This window comes from Falco cherrug, chromosome 3 (assembly GCF_023634085.1).
Source record: "Falco cherrug isolate bFalChe1 chromosome 3, bFalChe1.pri, whole genome shotgun sequence".
Classification (NCBI taxonomy): Eukaryota; Metazoa; Chordata; class Aves; order Falconiformes; family Falconidae; genus Falco; species Falco cherrug.
Window position 1 is genome coordinate 105,014,603 of NC_073699.1, and position 23,110 is coordinate 105,037,712.

Genomic DNA, 23,110 nt, shown 5'->3' on the forward strand with positions numbered 1-23,110 from the left:
CAGCAGTTATAAAAGCAGAATGAGCGTTAAGAATCTGCTTACCTTGTAACTAAATTCAAAACAAAGTTGCGGGATGAAGTGACTGGAAGTCTTGCAAATCTGACTGGGTATTGCTGCTGTGCATGTTATCTGCCTGTCTACCGATTGTTCCTGCCTCTTGTTCTGTTGTAATTCCTTTGGGTAATTACATTTGGGCTCTAAATGTAGTGCATCTTGACTTCCTCCTGACCCTCCAAGATGTTATCGGTCTTTGCCTTCCTCACGTTTAACAGGGTGTGGGAAGGCCAGAGAGACTGGAAGCCTTGGCTGTTCCGTGTGGAGAAGCTGTCAGCCTTCTAAGAGAGCATGTAGCCAGCAAGCGCATCGCGGTGCTTCGATACCAAGCTGATACCACAGGCCTCAATCTTTTTTTTTGTGAAAAGGGATCACAAGGAAATGTGCTGATGTTGAAGGGAGGAAGGTGGCGGGGGAAGAGGTAAGAGGCAGCTTTCAACCAATTTTAGGCTTAACTCCTGTGTTCCTGAAAATGGTTCTGGGTTTGAGGGCTTTGCTTTTGGCTTTTTGCCTTAAGCGCGTCTGCCTTTCAGGGTAACGCTTTCTTGGAAGTTGGAAACGGTCCTTCTGGGACACCAAACCAAACCCCATACCTGGGAACGCCATTTAGTGTGCTGCACCATGCGTTTTATTCCCTGTCAGTCACTTGACCCTAGACGTACACGCTTTCCTGGTTTGGCACGTTCTTACCCTGCTGGCTGAAAGATTCTGTCTTTTCATTTCCTCAGCTTGCCACAGGCCATAACACTTGTGTGTTCATAGACCGCTTTCCTTGCTCGCCGCTTTCAGATTGAGCGTCGATGCCATGGATGTAACAGGAGAGCAGCAGTAGGATGTAGAGCACAAGCCGTTTAAACAACACTTGGATAAAGCTGCCAATCGTGTGACTCCAGAAACCGACAGACACAGTGAGATGCTATTCTGCCATTCTTGGATGGATGCTCTCATAGTCTTTCCATCACTGTGTGCCTGCTGTGAGGTTCATGGGAACAAGGGACGGCTGAATCCAGAGCGCTTTAAACACCACAAACTCTTGAAGAGGGTATAGGACGGCAGTCTGTTACACTGGCAGATGAGACAAGCTCCTGTTTCTTATGCTCAGTACTTTTGCGAGGCAAGTCTTTGCCTGGTCCCTCTGAAATTGCAACAAGGACTCATGGCTGCATTTCAGGAGTAGAGCTGCTGAGTGAATAGGCTTTTCCTACTAGAAATCAAGCAGCTGTTCTGGCAAAACTTGACTTTGGTTGCATCTTTAAATCCTAGGAGGCTGACTGTCCTGGTTTCAGCTGGGATGGAGTTAATTTTCTTCTTAGGAGCTAGTAAAATGCTGTGTTTTGGCTATGATGTGGGAACAATGCTGATAACTGCACTGATGTTTTTAGTTATTGCTGGGTGATATTTTTACTAAATCAAGGACTTTTCAGTTCCTTGGGCCCTGCCAGCCAGAGGGCTGGGGGGAGGCCAGAGACTGGAAAGGGACACAGCCCGGTCAGCTGCCCTGAACCAGCCAGAGGTATTCTGTGGGACGTCATGCTTGGTATAGAAACTTGGAGGGTTAGCTGGAGGGAGATCGATGTGGGGACTGCCTGGGCATCGGTCAGCGGGTGGTGAGCAGTTGTACTGTGCATCACTTGATGTTGGTGGGGTGTTTTTCTTTCCTTTTCCCTTCCTTTGAATTTTACCCTTTCTTCCCCACCTTTCCATCCCAATTGTTATTATTATTATTGTTATTTCTGTTGTCCTTATCTCTTTATTCTGTTATAAATTATTGTTCTTATCTCAACCCTCGAGTTTTGCATGCCTTTGTGATTGTCCTCCCTACCCCTCTGGGTGATGGGTGTGTGGGGGCAGGGGGGTGGGTGAGCAAGTGGCTGGGTGATGTTTGGTTGCTGGCTGGGATTAAACCACGACAATCTGGTTTTTGGCACCTAAGGTGGGGTATCGAAGGGTTGAGATTAACAACAGGTCTAATCAGACTGTGTTAGATTAAATTGTTTGCAGTATGCATTGTATTAAATTAATAGTAATTGGCTACAATGCTGGCTTATCTGTTTTTGAATTTGCTGCCCAATGTTTAAATGTTTAAATCCTGGTAGGCTGACAAATGGGACAAGGTGGTTAGAGGAAAGAGCTTTTCTCCAGGGAAGGCTCCACTGACTTGAGCTTTAAGCCTAAACTATCATCTTACTATCTTTACTTTGTGTGTGTTAATGCATACCTGATAAATACATTTCAGTTAATTTATCAGTTAGTTACAAGTTGGCTATACATAAACCTCTCCTCTGCTTTTTTAATGTGTTGTGTTATGACTTAATGTTGTACTTCAATACAAACCGGGAACGATTCTGGTAGTGTTGCAATCTAATGGTAATAATGCGTCGTCTTTTCTTGTCTGTGAACAGAAGGGAATCAAGCCGACTGCCGCAGTTCTGCCAGGCAGGGTGGACACCTGAACAGCTTTGGTCTCAATGCCCAAGCCTGGGCCCAGCCCAAGAAACGACTGGCTCCTTCAGTAATTTGGCCATAAGGTATTAACTGGTTGTGTGGGAAGGCGCCTAAACAATACTGTCTGTTCTTTGCTTCGGTATGTCTGATCTGTAATGGATTCTTAAACATTGGGTGTTGAAGGAGGCTTGGAGAGGCTGTGCTGGTCCCTGGCCAGCAGTCCGTGCCCTGTGGCAGGGGCTGGGGTCTGCGGGCGGGCAGAGCCACGGTGTGCAGGGGCGCAGCCCGGCCCCCGCTGAGTCACTCTGCTGGCTGCTCCGGGGAGGCTGCTTTGAGCAGCGCTTTTGCTTTTGTATTCCTCTTGCTGAGAGGCAATGTTATACTTTTGTTCTCATGAGATTTTGTCACGTTAGCTTTAGGCCCATTTCCCACTTATTAATTAAACCTGGTCTGCGGAGGACTGGAGCTGCCCTTCTCCCACCCCTGCTGTGATGTCACGTGCAGATTTTGTATTTGAAGTCTCAGCTCTGTCATCCAAATTTTGAATGAAGATACTCAGCAGACTAAAGACCAGGGCTGACCCCTGTTCAAATACCTGTCTTGTTTGACAGTCAACCGTCGAGAACTGGGCTCCAAGTGCAGTATTTTATGAACCCACTCAAGCCACCCGCCTTATGGTAATTACAGCATGACAGTATTTCCCTTGTTTGCTTATAGGAAAGTTTCATGGAATAGGGTTATGGGTCCTGAAAAGGTTAGGATACAGCCCATCCCCTGCTTCCCTCTTCTTCACTGATCCAGGTATTCTCTTAAAGGAATTAGAATGGTATGCCACTACTGGCTCTTGGGGGGGGGGGGGGGAATGAATGGCGACTGTTTTCTAGTGCTGTGTTACTTTTCAGGTGTTTGTACATCTGTTTTGGTGTCCCATTCACCTACCCTGTGGTTCATCCTAGTATCTTTTCATGTTGAGTTGAGGCTGACTGATGTGTCCCTCACTGCTGCTCCTTTTGCTATAGGAGCAGGCAGATAGGGCAAGTAAGAACCAGCGGTAAAAGTGCTGAGCAGAGGATTTGGTTTTCCCTTTCCCAGCCATCCCTTTGGCTTGCTTTGTGACTTACTCCCTGCCCCTTTATTACCTCTTCTTTAAGAAAAGATAGGTATTTACCTCACTGCCATAACGTGAGTTTTAATGAACCCACAGCTGAACAAAGCAGAACAGACCTAGCACAGATAGTTCTGTCATTCATTGGCGTGTTTTAGGCAGGTAAAAGGAGAGGAGGTTTACCGTGGAGACCTTTCTTCCCTAGTTGTTCAGCCTCTGACACCACCACCTATGCATCGCCTGCCTCAGTCCTACATTTCTTCTCAGGGTTGTGCAGATTATCAAGGCATATAGGTTGTGTGACGTCTTGATTTTTGAGCCTTGCTTCTTTGGGAGAGATGCCCTTGTCTGCACTAGGGGTGAGGCATGTGTCACTGTAAACCTGCACCAAGAGCTGGACGCTTGGCCATCCTAACATGAGGTGTCTTGAAATAGATCTGCATCAGTCATGGCAGTCTATACATGTCCAAGATATTAGGAAGAACTATAAGAAAGCAAATGCAGCGTAGTAGTGTATTCTGCACGTACACACCACACCTGTGGTGTTCTAAAGCAGCCTTCTGCTTTCAGCCTCCCAGGCAACGTTACTTGTACAGGACTGTGCCTTTTTGTGATGGTTCGCAGGCTCATTCAGTCTCTTACTGAGCCCTTCTTTTATGGATGGGTGCTTTTTCTATCGTAGGTGATGATCAGGGCTTGTATGTAAATCTAGGGGCTGGAGTTTGACAGGTAATCTCAGTGGAGCAACAGTAGTGGGTAACAGGTAAACTGAAGCCTGGAAAAGGCAAGAGCATGCCTGCAATTTCAGGCAGTGAGGGTTGTAAAGAGGCTGTGTAAGGACACTGGTGATGACTAATATATTGTCTAATCCTCTCTAGATACAGACTTGTGTGGTTTACAGCACAAAATAGTGTGTCAGCACAGGATACAGATGCGTTTCCACAAGTCATGACGAAACAAGCTGGCTTGCCTTTACAATTCTTTTATCAAAGCATTTCCAGTTCCCATTTTGAGGTTAGAGGCTAATGATAAGTATCACTTCAGGAACACTACATGGTGCTCAGCAAAAATGATACTCAATTGAAAAACAAAACAAACAAAAAAAACCTGTTGCAGCTCATGACGTGTCCAAACCTCAGCACAGCACCTGAGGGACCATCAGCACTCAGACTCTCATGGAGAGGAAGGCAAAATGGCAGTTTATTGAAAGACACAGGCACTTATATACTAGTAGCAGAGCCAGCCCCTTCGTGGGCAGTTTTCTACTTAGTTCCTACGTTTCCGTCACAACATGTGATCTTCCACATCGCCACATCCCTATGCTACTACAAAAACCCACACCCGTGAAAGAGTGTCTATTTTGGCTTGAGAGTATTAAGTAACCTGGGATAACAGCTGAAGACACTTTGTGTATGCCAAAGTAACAGGAATTTTTGTTGCCAGTTTGGATTTGGGGAATATACAGAACTGAGGATCAGTCCTCAGTTCAGAACTTCGATGCTAACTTGCCTGGGGGACCCTCCTATACTTTTTTTGTATTTAATCAGTGAAAACTGCTGGCTGGGAATTGATTTGGAGAATCATACCCAGAAACACCTTTCTCTGAAAGGCAGCAGTAGCAGCAGTTCAGTAGAAAGGATAAACAGCTGGATGGTTTGATCCCAAGCATGCTTATAGGTGTCTTCTGACACTGAATATCGGTCTAAGACCCAGATTACTAGAAATGCTGTCCTTCCAGGCTTTAATAATAATCTAAACATTTCTATAGGTATTCTATTAATTAGGATACATAGGGGTGTTTATTGACCATTGAGAAATAAGTCCATTGTTTATCAATATTGCTGTGTTGTTGGCCACTTCAGCTTGCTAGAATTTGCCACTTTTAGTTTGAGGGCAGAACTCTGTGGTTCTTATGCCTATTCCAAGAATTCACAAGGGAGAATAAAAGGCTGTGTGTTGTTTTGGGGTAGGGTTTTTTTATTTGGTTTGGTGGTCTTTTTTGGTTGTGATTTGTTTTGTTTTTTAAAGCAGAAACCACATCAGACACACTGTCGTATCTTAGTCTTAGTCACCTCCTCATTTGCTGGCTAGTTCTGTGCAAACATGCTGCGTTAAAATGACAGTCTCTCTCGGTCTGCCGTTACGGAGCCGAGGCAGTTAGAGCTGTGATTCCAAAGAGAGCCTATGTCCTTTATTTCATTTGTTTCCTATTAGCTGTAACATAGTCACTGGACAGCACTGAAGGATGCTTTACTAAATATCCTGTCCTATTTTTATTTACCTGATCGCCTTAACGGCACAGAAACCATTAGGAACAGCCTTCAGCAATAAGTATTTACACCCTGTTCAGAGCTTTGAGCACAGCCATGTGAGTTATCCGCTCTGTTTCTCTGTGCTGCTTCAAATTTAAGTTTTTAGAGTAAATGTGGAGTGCGATCAAGTACATTTTGGAGCAATCTGCAGGCACTGCTTTTAGAGCCCGTGACAAACTGCAAATGTGAAATAATGCCTCCTGCGCCGCTCATCTGCATGGGAAGCTGTGGGAGCAGCACTAAGCGAGGGTTGAGGGCAGGAGGCTTGAGGCTTCTACTTCTTGCCTACAAGTAACAAGCCTGGCCCCAACCAGGGACTGGGTCTCTGTGGAGGAGTTTTCCCTGCCTGCCGTGTCCAGTTCCTGTAGCCTCTGGGGAAGGACAGCTTCTGCAGCTCCCTCTGTGCTGACGCTGCAGGCAGCAGCTGAACCAGCCACGGCCTGGAGCCTATAAAGAGGATCGGAGAAGCGTACTGAGTTTTCCGATGTCCCATCCCAAGCTAGGTGCTCCCTTGTTTTCGGGCCAAGGGCTCTGAGGATCTGTGCTGAACTCTTTACAGTTTATTGAGTCTCCTGTGACCAAATGTGGTGATGACCCCGCTTCATCAAGACGAAGGATGACTGATGCTAACTAGTCATGTCCAGTGGAAGCCTGTGGGAGTTAACATGGGCATAGAGAGTTCTTTAATCCAATACTTGGTGGCACGAACTGCTTTAATTTTGACTTAAATGAGACCAGGCACTTGGTATGCAAACTGTAGAGGCGTTCTGCTTACAAGCAAAGCATTTGGTGTTTTCGCTTTTTAAAGAAACTCAACAGGCAGTATAAATAAAGTAAGCAAGCTGAATTGTAAAAAAAAAAAAAATAAAAAAAATAAATCAGTGAAGCTATCAAAGAACTATGTGTACCCTCTAGAAGTTCAGCTAGCGAACGTACCAATGGGTGAGAATTGTCCATTTTTCTTGGTGGAAAAATTTCTGCCCTGTGAGCCCTGAGGATGGCTCTGATAGCAGGGAGAGGCAGTTTCTGCCACTGTGCAGAAGGGTGATGCTTCTGCTTTCCTGGCTGGGTTTGGTAGTGCTGTCAGTGGTGATTGTGTGGCTCTACCAAGATCAGTCATTTGAAATGTTGCCACTTGTTACGTATAATTGGTGGCTCTGGTCTGGTGGGAAGCTAGATCTGCCCTTCACGCCGTGTGACAGGCTATCAAGACCATGTGTCAGACTGGTTATGCCTTTACTGGTGGCTGTAGACAGAAAATCAGAGGGCAAGTGCTGCTCCTCACATTCACTCTTTCCACCTTTTTGCAGGCTCTGTGAGAGAGCACCTAGATGTGTTTGAAACATCTGGGAATGAAGCAGACATGGCTTTGCCACCTCCGTCAGGATCTCGGAAGGGGAAAATAGCAAGAGAAGTTACCAAAGCCCCAGCAGAATTGGGACAGGGGAGATGGGAGCTCCCAATAGGGTTGGACATTTGGGAATTGTGTGCCAGACAAGTACAGAATAAATGCTGCATGTGAAGCAAAGACACCATAAGGTAAGGAGTGAGTGAAGGGCGTGTTTGTATGGGAAAGAGCAGTCTGAAGGCACGAAAGGAAAAATGGTTGAACACAAGGATAAAATAAATGAAAGCATAAAGCAAAAGCAATAAAACAAAAGTAGTAGGTAATGTTTATTTGGAGGGGAGTGTGTGTGTGTAAACCCCAAGCATTAGGAATAGCCTGCAATTTCCAGAAAAAAACACCCTCAAAAAGGGCAGGCCGAGGGGAGAAAAAAAGAGAGACTGTGGTCTAGGAGAAACACCTAAGAACAGGCAAAGAACCTGGAAAGGGCATGAGGTTTAGCGAAACTTTGAGTTGCCACTAGCAGCAGGGATGTCCACTGCTAGCCTGTACAAATGTGTGATCATATATATGTATAAAATAATATATAAATGATTATTAAAAAAACCATGATCACATAGTAGTGACATGGCCTCTCCTCTTTCTCCTTTTGGTCCCTGTGCTCCCCTAATACATCTGCCTAGTCTAGGCTCTGGTCTTGCCCCATCGCCAGGGTGATTGTGCTGTGGCCAGGCTGAAGGATCCTTAGTTTCTATTGTGCTTGTGGTGGTTCAGTGTGGTACAAATAATGGATATAAGCTGATTATTAATGTAAGCTATGTTGTCATAGGGACGCTGAGGAAACTGACTTATAAAGCAAAGGTTTTCAAAGAAAATATTTACCAAAGAGCGTTCTCTGTTGATGTGTTCCATACCTTGGAAATGGAGAATGACTGTTAAAGAAAAACTTGAGTAAAGCAAGAATAAAAGAAAAACATGTGCCAGGTGCACACTATTGCCAAACAAAGAACTTCAAACTTGATGACAAAGCTGTATCTAAGCTTGCATGATGAAATGTGAAGCTGGATAAACGCAGCTTGGGTTTCATTTATTGTTTAATGTCTACTCTGTCCAGCATCATAAAGATCTTAAAGCTGAGCCAAGTTTTGTGAGACCATGGGTGAGTTATAGTTTCTGATGGAAACCATGCAAAAAAGGATGGGCTTTCATGCCAAAGCAGACAAAAGTTATGGTTTTGACTGTGTTATGCTTCAAGTTTGGGAGTCTACGCTCAAAGTAAAATACAACTGGGAGACTTCTGGCCAACAGAAGAAAAAGTTAACTGGAGCCGCTGCTTGGTTGCTTACTGCTTTGTTTTTGGGTTAGGTTTTTTTGTTGTTGTTGTTGTTGTGACAGTCTGTAGTCTGCCTTTGTGGTTTTTTTTTTTTATTTACCGCGTTGTCATAAATGAAAATGGAATACAGATTCTGTTCTGCCTTTTGTTTCCTTGTTAACAAACGTCTGGAGACCCAGGCTTCTATAATAACTAAGCCTTAGCAAGTAGGTCTTGCTCTACAGTGTCTCTTGGGAATGGTTATATTACTACTGGCTCTGCTCTAGAGGAGGAAGTCAGCTCAGCTTGTGTTTTCCCGTTGCAGATGTTGTCCTGGAGAAGGCCATGCATAAGTGCATTCTGAAGCTATTGAAGAGCCATATTGAAGCGATGTTGAAAGAATTTCATACTGCAGATGGATCTTGGAAACAACTAAAGGAAAACCTTCAGGTGGTGTGGCAGAGGAATCCTCAGGAACTGGGCGTGTTTGTTCCAACACCAGACTTTGTGGATGTTGAAAAGATTAAAGTCAAGTTCGTGACCATGGAGAAAATGTATTCACCTGAAAAGAAAGTCATGCTGCTGCTGAGAGTTTGCAAATTGATTTATGCTGTTATCGAGAATAACTCAGGTATGGTGCTTCTTGTGGTTCAGGTTCACTGTTTTTCTAAACCTGGGGTTCTGTTTTGGTGGAGGAAATCAGACCACCTGATTCTGCAGATGTGTCTCCTTCTCCTGGAGCTCTTGTAGCATCCTTGCCCTTTTGAGAGGCCTTCTTCCTCTCTTCTTCCTTCCTAATACCTGTGCATCTGGCAGCACATCTTACAAATTCAGTGTGAAGCACCTTAAAAAAAATAAAAACCAATCACCAGCTTTGCTTAACAGTAGGCTTTTGAAGTTGGCTGTCAGAAAGGCTGTCCTGTAAGCCTAGAACTTGACACTGGTTCTAAATCAGTGTTTTCCTGGAAATTGTAATAAAGGATACACCCAGTATTTAGCTATAGTAATTCTGCAGTGTGTATGCAGTATGATAGCTGCGAGGGCTCTGTGTTAATGGCTGGAGGAAAGCAGCCCCTGATCCAGTATTTTTGGCTTGCTGTGCCTCTGAATGTTCTCATTTGGACACTTTCTTTGTGTTTTTGCAAGAGAAACAACATCTATTTCTACGCTGTAGCAAGAGTCCAAAAATGACCTTGAAAGATAGATGGTTAAATGAAACCACAGACCAGTTAAGACCTGCTTGATTAGGCAGTGGCACAATTAAAAAGCTGTGCTGGACAGCATGAATTCATAGGTGCAGCTCTGTTGCCTGACATCTTATCATACACTGCCGTGGTAGGTCACGAGCTAAGGTGAAGCAATGCCGGTGGTAGTGGGAGATTTTTTTTCCCTAAGCATAAGCTGCTGCAGGTGGCTGGCAGTTTGCTTTCGAGCACTGAATCTGCAGCTGGGCCCTGCGCCGATCAGGATGCTTGCTTGCTTTTGAGATTTGAGGTGAATGGTGAAAGCTTGTGGCTGTAAAAGACCCCCAGGCACTTTGGCAAGATTTGGGCAGGAGCGTAGACCTGGCTTATTTCTGTGCAAAATCCTGTATTTTAAAATGGGTATAGGAATCTTTGGCCAAAGTGCTGTAAACTTTTTTTTTTTTTCCCCATACTGTATTATCACATTGAGTAAGGTATTTCCAACATGCAAAAGAAAAATACTGAGAGGCTGCTGGTGAACAGTTGTACTGAGGGGCTTGGGCTAAGATGCAGCAAATGGTCCTTGGGTTGTCTTGCTTTTGTTGCATGAAGTTTTAAAACATGACATCAAGCCAGCACCTGTTTCTGGTGCCTGCTTTGTCCTGCAGTCTCAGCCAGATAATAGTGTAATACCTGGAGGGTATGCCTTAGCTGGTCTGACTTTCAATATCAGCCCTTCAGTCCGCTGGAGTTTCACCACAGTTTAAATTGGCTCCCGATCTTGATGTTTCAAGTGACCATCACACCACTTCTGCAATGAGCACAGTTTGGCCAGACCCAGAGATCTAGCCACATAGCGTTTTCTAAAGAGAAAGTTTAAATTCAATAAAAGTAAAAGGAACACAGACAGACCTAGGTACAGCAGAGCCTCTGTGTGTTAACTTGCGTGCTGCCATTACCAATGATGCTTCACCAGCTAGTTGGGAATTACATGGGGCTTTGCTCACTGGTGTTTCTAACCATGCTCTGTCGAGGAGATGTGCAGAGTTTTCATGTAAAATCTAGTACGCTTTTATATGCAGGCTTCTCTGCTGGGTTTCAGACTCGGAAACTGGTACTTGTGGCTGGATCCTTCCAGAAAGGGGATGTCGTCCCTGCATGTATAAAGAAAATGCCCATTGTCTCTTAGCCACTGACAGAAGTGCGGGTGAAGGTCAGGCCAGACTGGCATGGCTGACTTTTGTGAGTTCACCAGTTGAGCTGATGCCAAGGTGAGCCCAGTCTTTAAATTCCCTTGCGTGCCTCAAGGTCTGCATCATCCAATTTGTGCTCGTTAGAAATACAGGATGAAACTGGATGCTGCCCACCAAGTGTCAGATGATGTTCTCTTTGCTGCACATCTGTAATGAGAGGCTCTAGAGTAATACAAACGTACTGGTCAGTAAAGGCAGCAAAATAACGCTTTCCTTTCAAACACCGAAACTGGTAAAAGGGTGTGATTTGTCTATCGCTGCCTGCGTTCTTTTCGAGCCAGGGAGGCTGTATGGGGCTGATGACTTCTTGCCCGTGTTGACATATGTGCTAGCCCAGGGTGATATGCTGGAGCTGTATACTGAAACTGAATACATGATGGAATTGCTGGATCCATCTTTGCTGCATGGAGAAGATAATCAACTTATTTTTATTACAGCTGAGTGGTGGGCTGGGGAAGGGGGATTCTTCCTCACCTCGTTTGAGTAGAAACCTTTTTGACGGAGTCCTATAGTCAACGATGTCGGTAGTGTAACAAGAGAACCTCGTAATTATTTCCACCTTAAAATAAGAGAAGGCTGGTTAGCTTGCAGAGTTACAGGCCCAAGTGACCTGGGAATCTACTGACGTACATAATACCTTAGGAAGGAGTTTGTTGTTTTCAGCCAAGAAGGAGGAGGCATCATGTCTTAGCAAGCAAACGTACGCTGTGCAGGTGCCAGATGTGGTTATCCTTCTGTGCCTGAAAAAGTCCTGAGAGTATGTATGGGTCTGCAGCGTTCAATTGAGTGGTGAGACCCGGAATGGGACCCGGGTTAGGTGCTTTGTAAAAACTTCCGGGGGAATTCTCTGCCCCTCTGGGGAAAGTGCTTTGGAGAATGTTGTCCCCCTTAATGATCCTTGCTTATGCCCAATACTTGCTTCTCACAGAGTATTTTTATGAGGCCTAGGAATATGTTTCTTAAGGCACTCTTGAACGATGGCTGAAGTCTGCTAGATAGGCAAGGAAATCTCCCTCCTTTGTTTTCACAGTGGTGGTTTTAACAAAGAGGTATTCTGCAAGCCCTTGGTAGGCCCCAGAACTTATCAGTTTATGAGGAAGTTTCAAAGGTTCTTGTGACCAAGCTCAGCTGTGAGTTTTAAGTATATGTGTATATGTCCCATTTCTGCTATCTCTTGGGTTGCTGAAATTGCTGTATCCTTTTACATGCCGATATGCATGACAGAACTGTGCCAGGTTTCCTCCAGTTCAGTACTAGTCCGTTCCCTGCTTTGTGTGCAGGGTGCATTGTTCAGGAATCTTAGGACAGAAAATACTTGAGATGTGAAGCTAGAGATCATTAACACACTTGAAAGGCAGAAGTATTTACTGGACTGTTAAGTTGTGTTGTTTTTAGTGTAGCAAAAGTTGTTATCTATTGGCTGGCCCTGTCTGTGGCAACTAGCTAAACTATATGGTGCAGGAAAAATTGTTCAGTGCTTTGGGGTTGTGCGGTTCAAATGTAAATGTATTGTCCAGTTTGTCTGGTGGGTCTTGCGTGTCTTCCATGTATTGAACTTGTTGCAGAGCTGAAAGCGGAGAGGATGCTGTCGGTAATACAGAAAACACTACTGTGAGCATAGACTGCATCTCTGAATGACTCCACAAATAGACCTGCCTCTTAATCGAACACTCCCACTCAAATAGTTTACTTAAAGAGCAAGAGAAATAAATGACAGCCTGTCTTTTGTTTCTCCTGGTTGCTGAGGGCTGTTGCCTCCTGTTGAGACTCCTTTTCCTTTGTGACCTGCAGCTCCTTTTGTACATCAGCATCTCTGTTGTGGCTGTAATTTGTTCTCCACTCATGTAATAAAGGTGAAGTCTGGAGAGCTGTACACGTTGCCTCCTGAACACAAGAGGAGGACAACTAACAGAACAATACCTTCAGTTGATGATTTTCAGGTAGAGCTTTGGGCTGAAAAGAAAAAAAAAAACACCAGGGTATGGTTGTTTTGTTGGAAATCTCCATTTGAGAAGTATGATTCATAATGATTTCCGTGGGGCCACGAGTGGTGTGAAGCAGTGCTGAGAAGATGTCTGGCAAATTTGCCTCTGTTTCAAAGTCTTTCCACTTCATAACAGAGTGTGGTTATGATGGTATAAAGGAAACACTAAATAATGGAGCTTTCCCACAGTCCTTTGTATTTAAGTCGTGCAGAGCAAGGACAGACCAAATCTTATTTTAGATTCAGCTTCTTTGTATGCTTTGCTGTTAAAAAAGAACAAACCCAGATTTCCAGTGGTATAAATCGGCACAGCTCCCCAGTAGCGATTGGTGGCTTACCATGAATAATAGAGAGGAGACTTGGGAGAAAAGCTTGCCTACAATTTTAAAGTTTAAGCAAGGAGTAGAGTTCTATACTGTAGATGTCTTCATGTTTGGGGTTTGTTTTGTGGGTTTTTTTCTCCCCCCTCCCATTTCTTATTGCTCTTTCAGAGTAGGGCAGTAACTCCAAGTGAAGAATAACAAAACAGTCGGGATTACTTCATCTTTTAAAACCAGATCTGTATGCCTTTCATATAGGAAGATTGTTACATAGATAGGTATGCTGTTGTCTGTCCAGATGCATCAGTTTGCAGACTGAAGCAAGGAGGATGATGGAATCGAGAAGAAAGGATTTACTCCTTTGTCCGGTTGTTTACAGTTCATACCACAGTGCAAAGTTGCTGGAGAGGCTAATGACAACAGTCAGTAAGTTATGATGTAGCTAAGAGCTTGAGAAATGAAGGTATGGGGTCATCAGGAGGTAATTAAACCTTTCAGTTGCGGCTCCTTCTGCTTTATCAGTGTCCATGCAAACAACCACAGCACATGACTGAACAGGAAGGAGCTGGGAAAAGCAGCAGGCTCCCACAATTTGCCTCTCTTAGGAAGAGAAGAGCTGATGAACAGAAATTCCAAACTATGGCCAGTGCACAAAGCTAGTCCATCTTACTGGGATCCATTTTATATTCTGCCTACCTGTAGTTAGGTGTCACATTCAAGTAGCTTGAGTCTTTGTTCTTTCTAGCAAAATATTACACTTAATAGGAAAATTAATCACCTTTCTATTTCTGCTGGATGACTAAATGACAGAAGATTTTTTTCAGCAGGATCTTGTATTCAGTTTCACCTTCTCTTCCTCAGCAACTGAACTTCAGCCAAGCTACCTGTACAGCTGGACGCTGTGCTGGATGCTGGAAGATGCAGGGGAGCACGGGAAGAGCTGGCACCAGGTGTGTCCAGGGCTGCTCCTTTCGTTGACTCTTTCAAAGAGAGCCTCAAATCAGTAAGATCGCTCCACTTCCAGGCTATGCTTGGCACGAAATCAAGCACTTTGCTGCCTGCCCAGAATGCCAGTTTTCCATCTTCTTTCTCCACATCTGCAGTCCTGAAATGACGCACCTTCCCTACAATGAATGTGTAACACAGCTTCAGCTCAACTCGTCTTTCCCACGTTGAACCAGGATGTGGTCACCGCACGTCTGTGGTGCTGTTTCACAGCCTTACCACCAGCTTTTGGGTCCTGGAAAGGCCTTCATCCTCATCCTCCCTCCCTCAAAAGGATGGAAAAGCAAAAAATCTGGTATTTTGATGATGATGAAATACAACTTGCTGATACTGCATAAAGAATTCTGATACTTAGTATATGAGTTACAGGCATTTGCACAAACCTCAGCCTCTTCTTGAAGCAATCCTGTCCATCTAAAAGCATCGAAAAACAGGTCTTCTGTGTGTTAACTATGTTAGAAATTGAAACTGTAGTGTGCTTTGTCTTATTTAGAGCTGATTTGATTTTATTTATTTTTTTATTTATTTCTTCACACCGGCTAACAAAAATGGATTGGTTCTGCTCAGTCCTAATGGTTTAAAAGCTGTTGCAAAGTTCCAGTGTTTCAGTCTGCAAGCTATGAAAAGTTTATTAAAAACCCAGAGTGCTCTTTGGAACTGAAGTCATATGAGCATTCTTCTCAGTCTTAGCTTTTAACAGCTTGTTCTTAGGAAACGTAAATTTTTACTATTGTGATTTAGCATGCTTAATTTATTCAGCATACAAACATAAGTACCAGCTCAGTAAATAAACAGGTCTTTCCTACTGTCATTTTTTCCATCTCCTTTCATTTTGCTGCTTTTAGTTTGTAATTGCAGTTAATTTCTTTGCAAAAAAACACGTGACGGCAGGCTGCTTTGCTCATGTGTCCAAGTGTTTTGTGGTTGGGTGGTTTTTTTTCCAGTTGCTTTCTGTTTTACTTTTTAAATAATTTTTGAAAGGTAGAACTGCGTTTCCTTGTAGGGCTTGTTTAGAATTCATCTATGTTATCAGTTGTGCCCATGTGTGAATTTCAACAGAGAAAAAAGATCCAGCTTTTGCTTCATGATCATACGGATTTACTTCAGTGTTGCAGAGTAAATTTTGTTTCTGCCTCCGTCTAAGCCTGTTACATGAAATTTGGTTACATCAGGCTCAGACACCAAATTGCCATCGGTTAACGTGATGAAAATGTCCTGCATGAAAATGGATTGCCTTTTGCATGCTGCAGCATAGAGAGTATGAACGGTTTATCGTGCAGCAACCTGTGGATCAACACCTTTGTGTGCTGCTGCCAGAGGGTTGGGTTTTTTTCTTTTTCTTTCTGACTAACATATTGCGTGAAGCTTCTCTTCTATAGTATTGACCCAGCAGTTGCAGCATCATCTCTTGAGCATGCTGCCTCTGATGTTTATTTTGCTTCACAGCATTTAGTTTCCTAGTAAGGCCAAACACCAAGTCCCGTTAAAACCACTGGTATTTTCAATGGGGCTTTAAGACTGTTATCTGTTCATTCGTAGTTGCAGCGTTAGAATGTGAGCCAAGGAAAGGAGGGTGTCAGCTTATGAATTTCTGTTATGCCTGCCACAGTCTTACCACCAACAGCAATTCACAAGGTGGCTGTAATGTACAGGAATCACTGGTGTGTGTTTCACAACCAGAATATAGAGAGGCTTGCTGTTTGTTGCTGAGCTTTCTGTTTTCAGAGGATGAGGTTTGGAGGTTTTGTTTCTGATGTCTGTTTTCTCATTCTACAGAACTACCTTCGTGTTGCATTCCAGGAACTTAACAGTGGATGTACAGGAAAGACCTTACTAGTAAGACCCTGTATCACTACCGCAGATGTATGTCAGCTTTGTGCTGAAGAGTTTAAAGTGGACAATCCAGAAGAATATAGCCTGTTTCTTTTTGTTGATGACACCCGGCAGCAACTGACAGAAGATACCTACCCTCAGAAGATTAAGACAGAGTTGCACAGCCGCCTACCACCCCAGGTCTTTCGCCTTGTCTACAAGCGCATTAACAGTGATCCATATGGTGCCATTTTTCAAAACAATGATGAGTCAGCTTCTTAAAACCAGCAACTCCTTTAATTTCTGTTCCTTGTTAACTCTTGAAAACATCTTTGTTGGCTGCCTGCCTTAGGAGCTAAAACAAGTCTTAAACCATAAATACCTAGTTAAACATGCACATTGCATACAAAACCCTGTGTAAACCGTGCGTATGGCCAGTTATACAGACTGTTCCACCAGCGTGTTTGAGCCAACAGCCCATGAGGCTGAATTTCTTGTACCACAGACTTCTTGTACCACTGTACCACAGACTTGAAGCATATTATACTGTGGCCCTTTGCAGGTCTCTTGCTGTAGTGTGCAAAATACATTTTCTTGCACTCACCTTATAGCCGAATGTCATTTTGATTCAAGTATATGTACACTAAGACAAGTATTTCAGTAAACCGGCTGGTGTGAGCTCAGTTTCACCAGCATGAGTTCGACAAGACTGTCCGATGCAGCACATCAGTTAACTCATCATTACTTGGATGATTGCATCCTTTCCTAATTTTTTTTAATTAGAGATTCGCCATGTTTTTACGCGTGTGTGTGTGTATTTGTTCCTTCCAGTTGGTTTTTTTCCCTTCTTTTGGGGGGTTTGGTAAGGTGGGCACAGAATGAGAGTCTTTGTGGGGACCCAGGAAATGAAGTGTTTAACAGTAAAGCTTAAAGCGTTTGCTGTACGGAAGGTTTCTCTGTACCCACCGCATCAGTTGCTTATTTAGCAGTGCCTGATGTTTATAAGTGTGCCCTGCGGAAGTCTGCATATTCATTAATGAGGTACAGTAGCTCGGCTCTGTGTAGAAAGGAGAGGAACTATGAAGAACACACACCCATCCCTGCTTTTGTTTTTTATTTTTCCTTAAACGTCCAGTGTTGCCAGGGCCTTTGCTTTCTCTTGCCACATTGGCAAAGCTTCCCAAGCTCTATTCCCCCATAGTCACAAAGAGTCTTCAGTAATTGCTGGGATGGTGAGTGGGTTTTGGGCTTCTAGCCCTCCATTCCTTCAGTCGTGAATTCCACTCAGTTAAAAACTCACGAGAATTGCTTAAAACTTGCATTTGGAAGTCATGCCTCAAACAATGAATTTGTGGAGATCCATTTACTTATTTACGCCAACCAAGAAAAAACCGTAATACTGCATCAAAATGAAACTTGGTGGCTGCTGAATCACTGAGTAATAGCGTAGAATTGCTGCTTAAGCCTTTACCACAATCATTGCAATGTTTGTTTGTAGACTGCTTGGGTTTTTGTAAAGTCATGTGGCTGCATGTGGTGCATTATTCCCAAGGTGCTCCTTACTGCTCTGATGCTCTGTATGTTCGCAGTACTGGGTAAAGTGGAAGGCTCTGTGGCTGGGGAAGAGTGGCATGGACATGTTACTGCTCTCTCTGTTGCACCAGAATTTCAATGGCTGGGTTTGGCTGCTAAATTGATGGAACTACTGGGAGAAATTTCAGAAAAGTGAGTACCATGCTTATCTTTAATCTTCTAAAAGTAATCTTTCAACTGACATGGCTTAGGTATTTGATTTGCATGAAAGAGACCCAGAATTTTGCTTTAAGTAGTGTTCTGATTCGCTGAGGATTCCCTGTAATTGGAGAACAAGACTGAAAACATCGTGTGGCAGTGTAAGATCTCAGGATTTCTATGAAAGCTAACTTGCCAGAATGAGTAGGATGTAGCCTGAGTTCCAATAGAGATACTGTATAAAAAAAGGTCCTTGTCTTGACAGCAAGAGAGTTTCATGGAATGTCAACACTTTCCTGTAGGGCCTCCAGCATGCTTGTTCAGTAATCATGGGCTTTTTGCAATTCCTGCAGGCATCCTTGGAACCAGTTCTGTATGGTAGACAGTACCTTAGCTTACTTCCTTTGTCATGCTTGGCTGCTTGTACCTGCTGAAAATTGAATTGAGCATCAAATGAACCCACAGGGAAATGTCCTGAACTCATGGTGGCAGGGCAACCCCATTGTAATTGGTAAAATGGGAAAATTGTACATTTTGAAGCATTTGCCTTGTGACGAGAAGGGCTGCCTTGTGCTAGGCAGCTAAACTTTGTGACACGTTCCATCACTGCCCCTGCCACACACGTTGAAGGAGGCAGTCCCTAAGCCAATGCAACCAAAAATGTGGATTTTTAGATATTTTTTTTTAAAAAAAAAGATTTCTTACGTGTATATGAGACCTGTGTGAGTGCTTAGCTTGCCCTGTTCTTTCTGTTCTTAATTCTGAACCCACGGGCTGGTATAAAAGAATGGTTATGTGACAAAAATAGAATAAAATCTGAGCTTATACCAGATTTGTCCCTTGGGAAAGGACTGCATCTGTCACTGCAGTGTGAAAGGTGTTTGATTAGCGTATGACATCGTCAGACCTGCTCTTGGTAGGATTACAAGTTACGGGTTATTTAGCAATACATTCACCTGCTATTCCTTACTGTGGCAGTTTTTTGGGGTTTATGTTTCCAAAGAAAGGGTGGATTTTTCGTCGATCTCTTTGTGAGAGTATCAGATCGGGTTGCAGTAAATACGTATAAGCAGCTTGGCTACCATGTGTACCGGACAGTATCAGAGCGCTACTCTGCTAGCAGTGGAAAGCCAGATGAAGACGCTTATGGTAAGTGGTTGTTGTGCCTTAAGTTGAACAGAAAGGTTCTTGTGTTGAGGGTTCCTGGGCCTGTTTGTGTGGTTTTTTTAACATGAAACAAGTTCAGATAGTTGTTGATGAATGGGATTCTGTATACTGCTTTAGATAGCTTTTCCTAGTGAAGAAGTACATCAGTTATGAAACTTGATTGGAGGAAACGGAATGAAGCTGTGTCAGGGGAAGTTCAGGTTGGATGTTAGGAAAAATCCACTGAAAGGGCGTTCGGTCAGGGCACCAAACCTGTCCAAGAGCTCAGGGAGCATCTGGATGATGCTTTTGGTCATATGGTTTAGTTTCAGGTAGTCCCGTGAGGAGCATGGAGTTGGACTTGATGATCGTTATAGGTCACTTGCCACTCAAGATATTCTAGGAAATCTTCTTGAAAAATGATCTTAATGTAATAGAGAATTCACTTAATGTGGCTTTGTGCAATGACTGTCTTTTATAATAGCATTATTTTTTTTTTGCTGTAGATATGAGGAAAGCTCTTTCCAGAGATACAGAGTAGAAATCAATTATACCTCTGCCTCATCCTGCGGGACCAGAAGACATTGAGTAACTGTAAACTGTGATTCTCAGACAACCTAGTAAGTGTCAGTTTCCTTCTCCCCAAAGCCCCCAAGAACTTACAGATGAGAAATATGAGGCTCAATGTTTTTCCCTGTGAAATACCAAAAAGCAATATTGAGAAGCTTACCACACTGCTTCTGTCGATATTGGCTGCATATTCGTGCTCTTACCCTATTCTTCTTCCTTTTGAACTGTGACACTTTGGAGACTATTAAAATGGAATTGCTTCCTGTATGGTGTTGTCATGATTTTCCTTCTCGGCCACAAAAGTCCCCTCACTTTGTCACTCTCACGGAGCCCTGCTCTGAAACTGAAAATGTCTGGCCACTGCTCCCACACAGAAGATGCCAGGAACGAGTTCTGTTGCTGGCTCTCTCCTTCCCTTTGCAGCCCTATAACTGCTGTGACGAAACCTGGGCTCTGTTCTTTCTGAGCCGCAAAACCAGAAATTGGGTACGTTTAAAATATACTCTCCAGAACTCAGAGGTCTCTGTTTCTCCATGACTTTTACTTACTTCATTCCCTAATTTAATTCTTGGATCCATCTGTCCCCTCACAGTCTGTCTGGACGTCATGGATGCTGTTACTTGGAGGCATTGACCAGGCACTTAGTTCCAACACAGGTTTCTGTCACTGTTTTCCCTGAAATTTCTTGTAGTGCAGAGGAGTGAAGGCAGAGGGTTGATTAGCATTGATAATATGCAGCTGTGGCCTTGCCGCCAAGGCAGTGGGTTGGTGGACTGATGGACGTGGATGATGTGCAGCTGTAGCTCGTTTCCACTAAGTAGTTAAATAGCCCTGAGGAGCGTGGGTTAGATGGAGGGGGAGTGGTGTGGTCTGATCTCTGGAGGAAGGAGAAACAGCAGGGACAGTAGAATCTGACTGACAGGACATACAGCAAGATAAGGAACGGATAGTGGTGATGTGGAACTTTGTTATTCACGAAAGTCAAGTAGGAAAAAAACCCCTAGTCTCAGAATAGAGATTGTTGCTAACATAAGATAGACTAATCAGTACCTATTGTTTAAATGATGTGTCTTAGAAGATAACCAATCGGTGTAGTTCACGCTTAAGATTTAACCGATGAGTGATTGCCTAGTATGTAATGCTTAGCTTAAAGAACCAATCTGTTTAAAGTGCGCAGCTTCTGAAAACATTTATAAACTCGTGATTGTGTACAATAAATTGACATCTTGCTTGCATCAAGCTACGTCCTGTCTCTTCATTCGCTGCAAATTGGTGGACAGTAGAATCTGAGTGACAGTAAAAGCCTTGTTGCAGCCTGATAGCTTGCTTGTGCTGCAACAGTGGATGCCCCGTGTGATGCTGACTGAGTTGGGCTCCAGCTACAACAACTGGTGCCCAGTGTAGCTGAGACAAGTGGGAGAACCTGCACCCCATAACAGACACGGTGAGAGGTGAGCTATTGCAACTAATCGATATGGGTGTATTGCAATATTTGTTGTCTGTCTTAACTCAAATCACAACTGAAGAGGACATGTATTACTTGTGCTCATAACAATCTCCAGGCAGGGTTTTTTCTTTTATTAAACAGTCCTGGGCATGCAGGCTTTTGCTACTATTCTAGTTTTGCCATTCTCCTTAAGGAGAAGGGGGCACAGTTTGAGTTTTCCTTCATGTAGGTGTCAGGGAGGTACAGCTCTGAGCTTAGTGCTGGCCGCTACTAGCAGACGCTTTCAAGTGATCCGAGTGCAGCTCTGGCTACCCAAAGCTGGACAGGGTTAGAAAATGGTGATACAGAGTTTTGGTTGTAAACTTGACCAGCCTGTCTTAAAGAGCAGGCATGTTCTTTGTTTGCAAGCACTGTTTAGTCCCACCTAGGCTTCCCAAAAGTTTGAAGGGCCTTGGTCACACACAATGAACGGGTTGCCTGTGCATATTTGCTTTTTAAGGAGCATGCTGTGGTTGTATTTTCTCTGTTTGGCTCTGCATTTGGGAAATAATGTAACAGTTACAGCTCAACTGAAGGAGCGCGATACCTGATGTGGCACAGAAGGAAGCGTGTTTTACTAATTTTTTTGGTGTGTGTCAGTTTGACCCCAAAATGACATTGTGTCAAAGCTTGCAGCCAGGTTCCGCTGTAGATATTGACTTGGGGTATGAGTGACTCAGGTGTGCTTTAGGAGAGCTCTGTTGGTGTAGGTGTGCTGAGCAGTTGTTCTGCTGTGTGTGCAGCTGTTTTGGCTTGGCTTCCAGGTGTGAGCATGCAAAAGAAAACTTGCACCTGTGGTCAGCCTTGCTGTAAAATCAGAACGGTTTCTGCTGCTGCCTGGATATCTGAGAGCCTCCTGAACGTTTCAGGCAGGCAAGAGTTGTGCTCCAGTACGTACGTCTGAGAGTCCACAGCTCTGCGGTTCCCTAGAGGGGCACTACAGGTAAGGTTGTAAGATCCCAGAGCTCGTTGCAAGTTACACTAACGGAGTTTCTTTGGGTATATATTTGGATACATGTGCCAGCTGAAAAGGTATTGTTTGCTTTCCTGCTCAGTAAGCACAGGTCACTTGGGTGGTCATGTACACTTGTCATTTACTGAGGAAATTTCCACCCATTGGATGGAAAGGGAAACAGTTCAGAGGCACTGTTTAGGGTTTGGGTTTTTTTTGTTTGTTGCAAAACCTGGAGTTTTAGCATTTTGTTCTGTATTGTCTGTTAAAGAAAATGTATTTTGAATTAAGAAATGTAAAGTGCTGAAGCAGCTAAGTGGCAGAACCAGGCCACGTCCCTAGTGTAGCCCTAATCCAAGGCTGGTTTAAAACCCAGTCCAGTTAGTCAGTGGGAGAACAGAGAAACAACAGATGATCAATTTGTGTACACAGGTGCTCTCAGAAACACAGGTGTTTTTGGAAAAATTGGTCTATGAGAATAGGAATTGCTTGTTTCAAAGACTAAGGAGTGTGTGAGTTAAAGCAGGCGGAAGGAAGATCAAGATCCGAGGAGGAGCCTGGAACCGGGGAGATGAATCACCTGGGACAGAGTCAGGTGATGGATCTGCAGAACTGACAGGACCAAAGGAAACTCCTAAAACCTTCAGATGTTGACTAATGATTTGATAATTGTATATAAGCTGTGCTGTATCACTTGGTTCTCTGCCACTCACTGGGGTGGTGGCCCGGCTCCGAGTTGTCACTGAAGCAAACCCAGTGGTACTGATGGCTGTGTAAATTTCTCCTTTAACAACAGCAATCGCTAGGGCTTATCTGTAGGACCCCACCATCCACACACCCCCGTGTGCCTCGTGCCATGGGTTCCCCATGCTGCTGGCTCTCCCTCGGTAATGGGGTGGGGGCCGGGATGGAAAGAGCCACCCAACTGTTAAAGCTGTCAGATGCAAAGGATTTAACCGCTCGAGCCATGCGGGTGCTTTTTGGTAACGGGTAATAGTGGCTGGGCTGCGAGTGGGCGAAGGGCAGAGCGAAGTGAACCCCGCAGCCAGCAGTTCCCGCGGTCGGGCGGCGTGAACCGGGCTGAGCTCGCGGCC

At 44.1% G+C, this 23,110-nt stretch overlaps 1 protein-coding gene across 1 annotated transcript; it reads left to right on the forward strand.

Annotated features, from left to right (window-relative positions):
- The first annotated feature begins 481 nt into the window (after nt 1-481).
- On the forward strand, nt 482-19,845 carry LOC106630802 (ras and Rab interactor 2-like). The gene is made up of 7 exons (XM_055704768.1): nt 482-962; nt 2,457-2,582; nt 7,227-7,455; nt 8,899-9,204; nt 14,176-14,264; nt 16,096-16,332; nt 17,721-19,845. The coding sequence occupies exons 4-7, from the start codon at nt 8,919-8,921 to the stop codon at nt 17,826-17,828; spliced, it is 720 nt and encodes a 239-aa protein (XP_055560743.1). The 5' UTR covers nt 482-962; nt 2,457-2,582; nt 7,227-7,455; nt 8,899-8,918; the 3' UTR covers nt 17,829-19,845.
- The last annotated feature ends 3,265 nt before the right edge of the window (nt 19,846-23,110 follow it).

Excerpts from the sequence above, each read along its gene's own strand:
- LOC106630802 (XM_055704768.1), top strand. The coding sequence starts at position 8,919 with ATGCATAAGTGCATTCTGAAGCTATTGAAGAGCCATATTGAAGCGATG. Across the intron at positions 14,265-16,095 it reads ACGGGAAGAGCTGGCACCAG|AACTACCTTCGTGTTGCATT; the intron begins GTGTGTCCAGGG and ends CTCATTCTACAG. Across the intron at positions 16,333-17,720 it reads ACAGCCGCCTACCACCCCAG|TACTGGGTAAAGTGGAAGGC; the intron begins GTCTTTCGCCTT and ends GTATGTTCGCAG.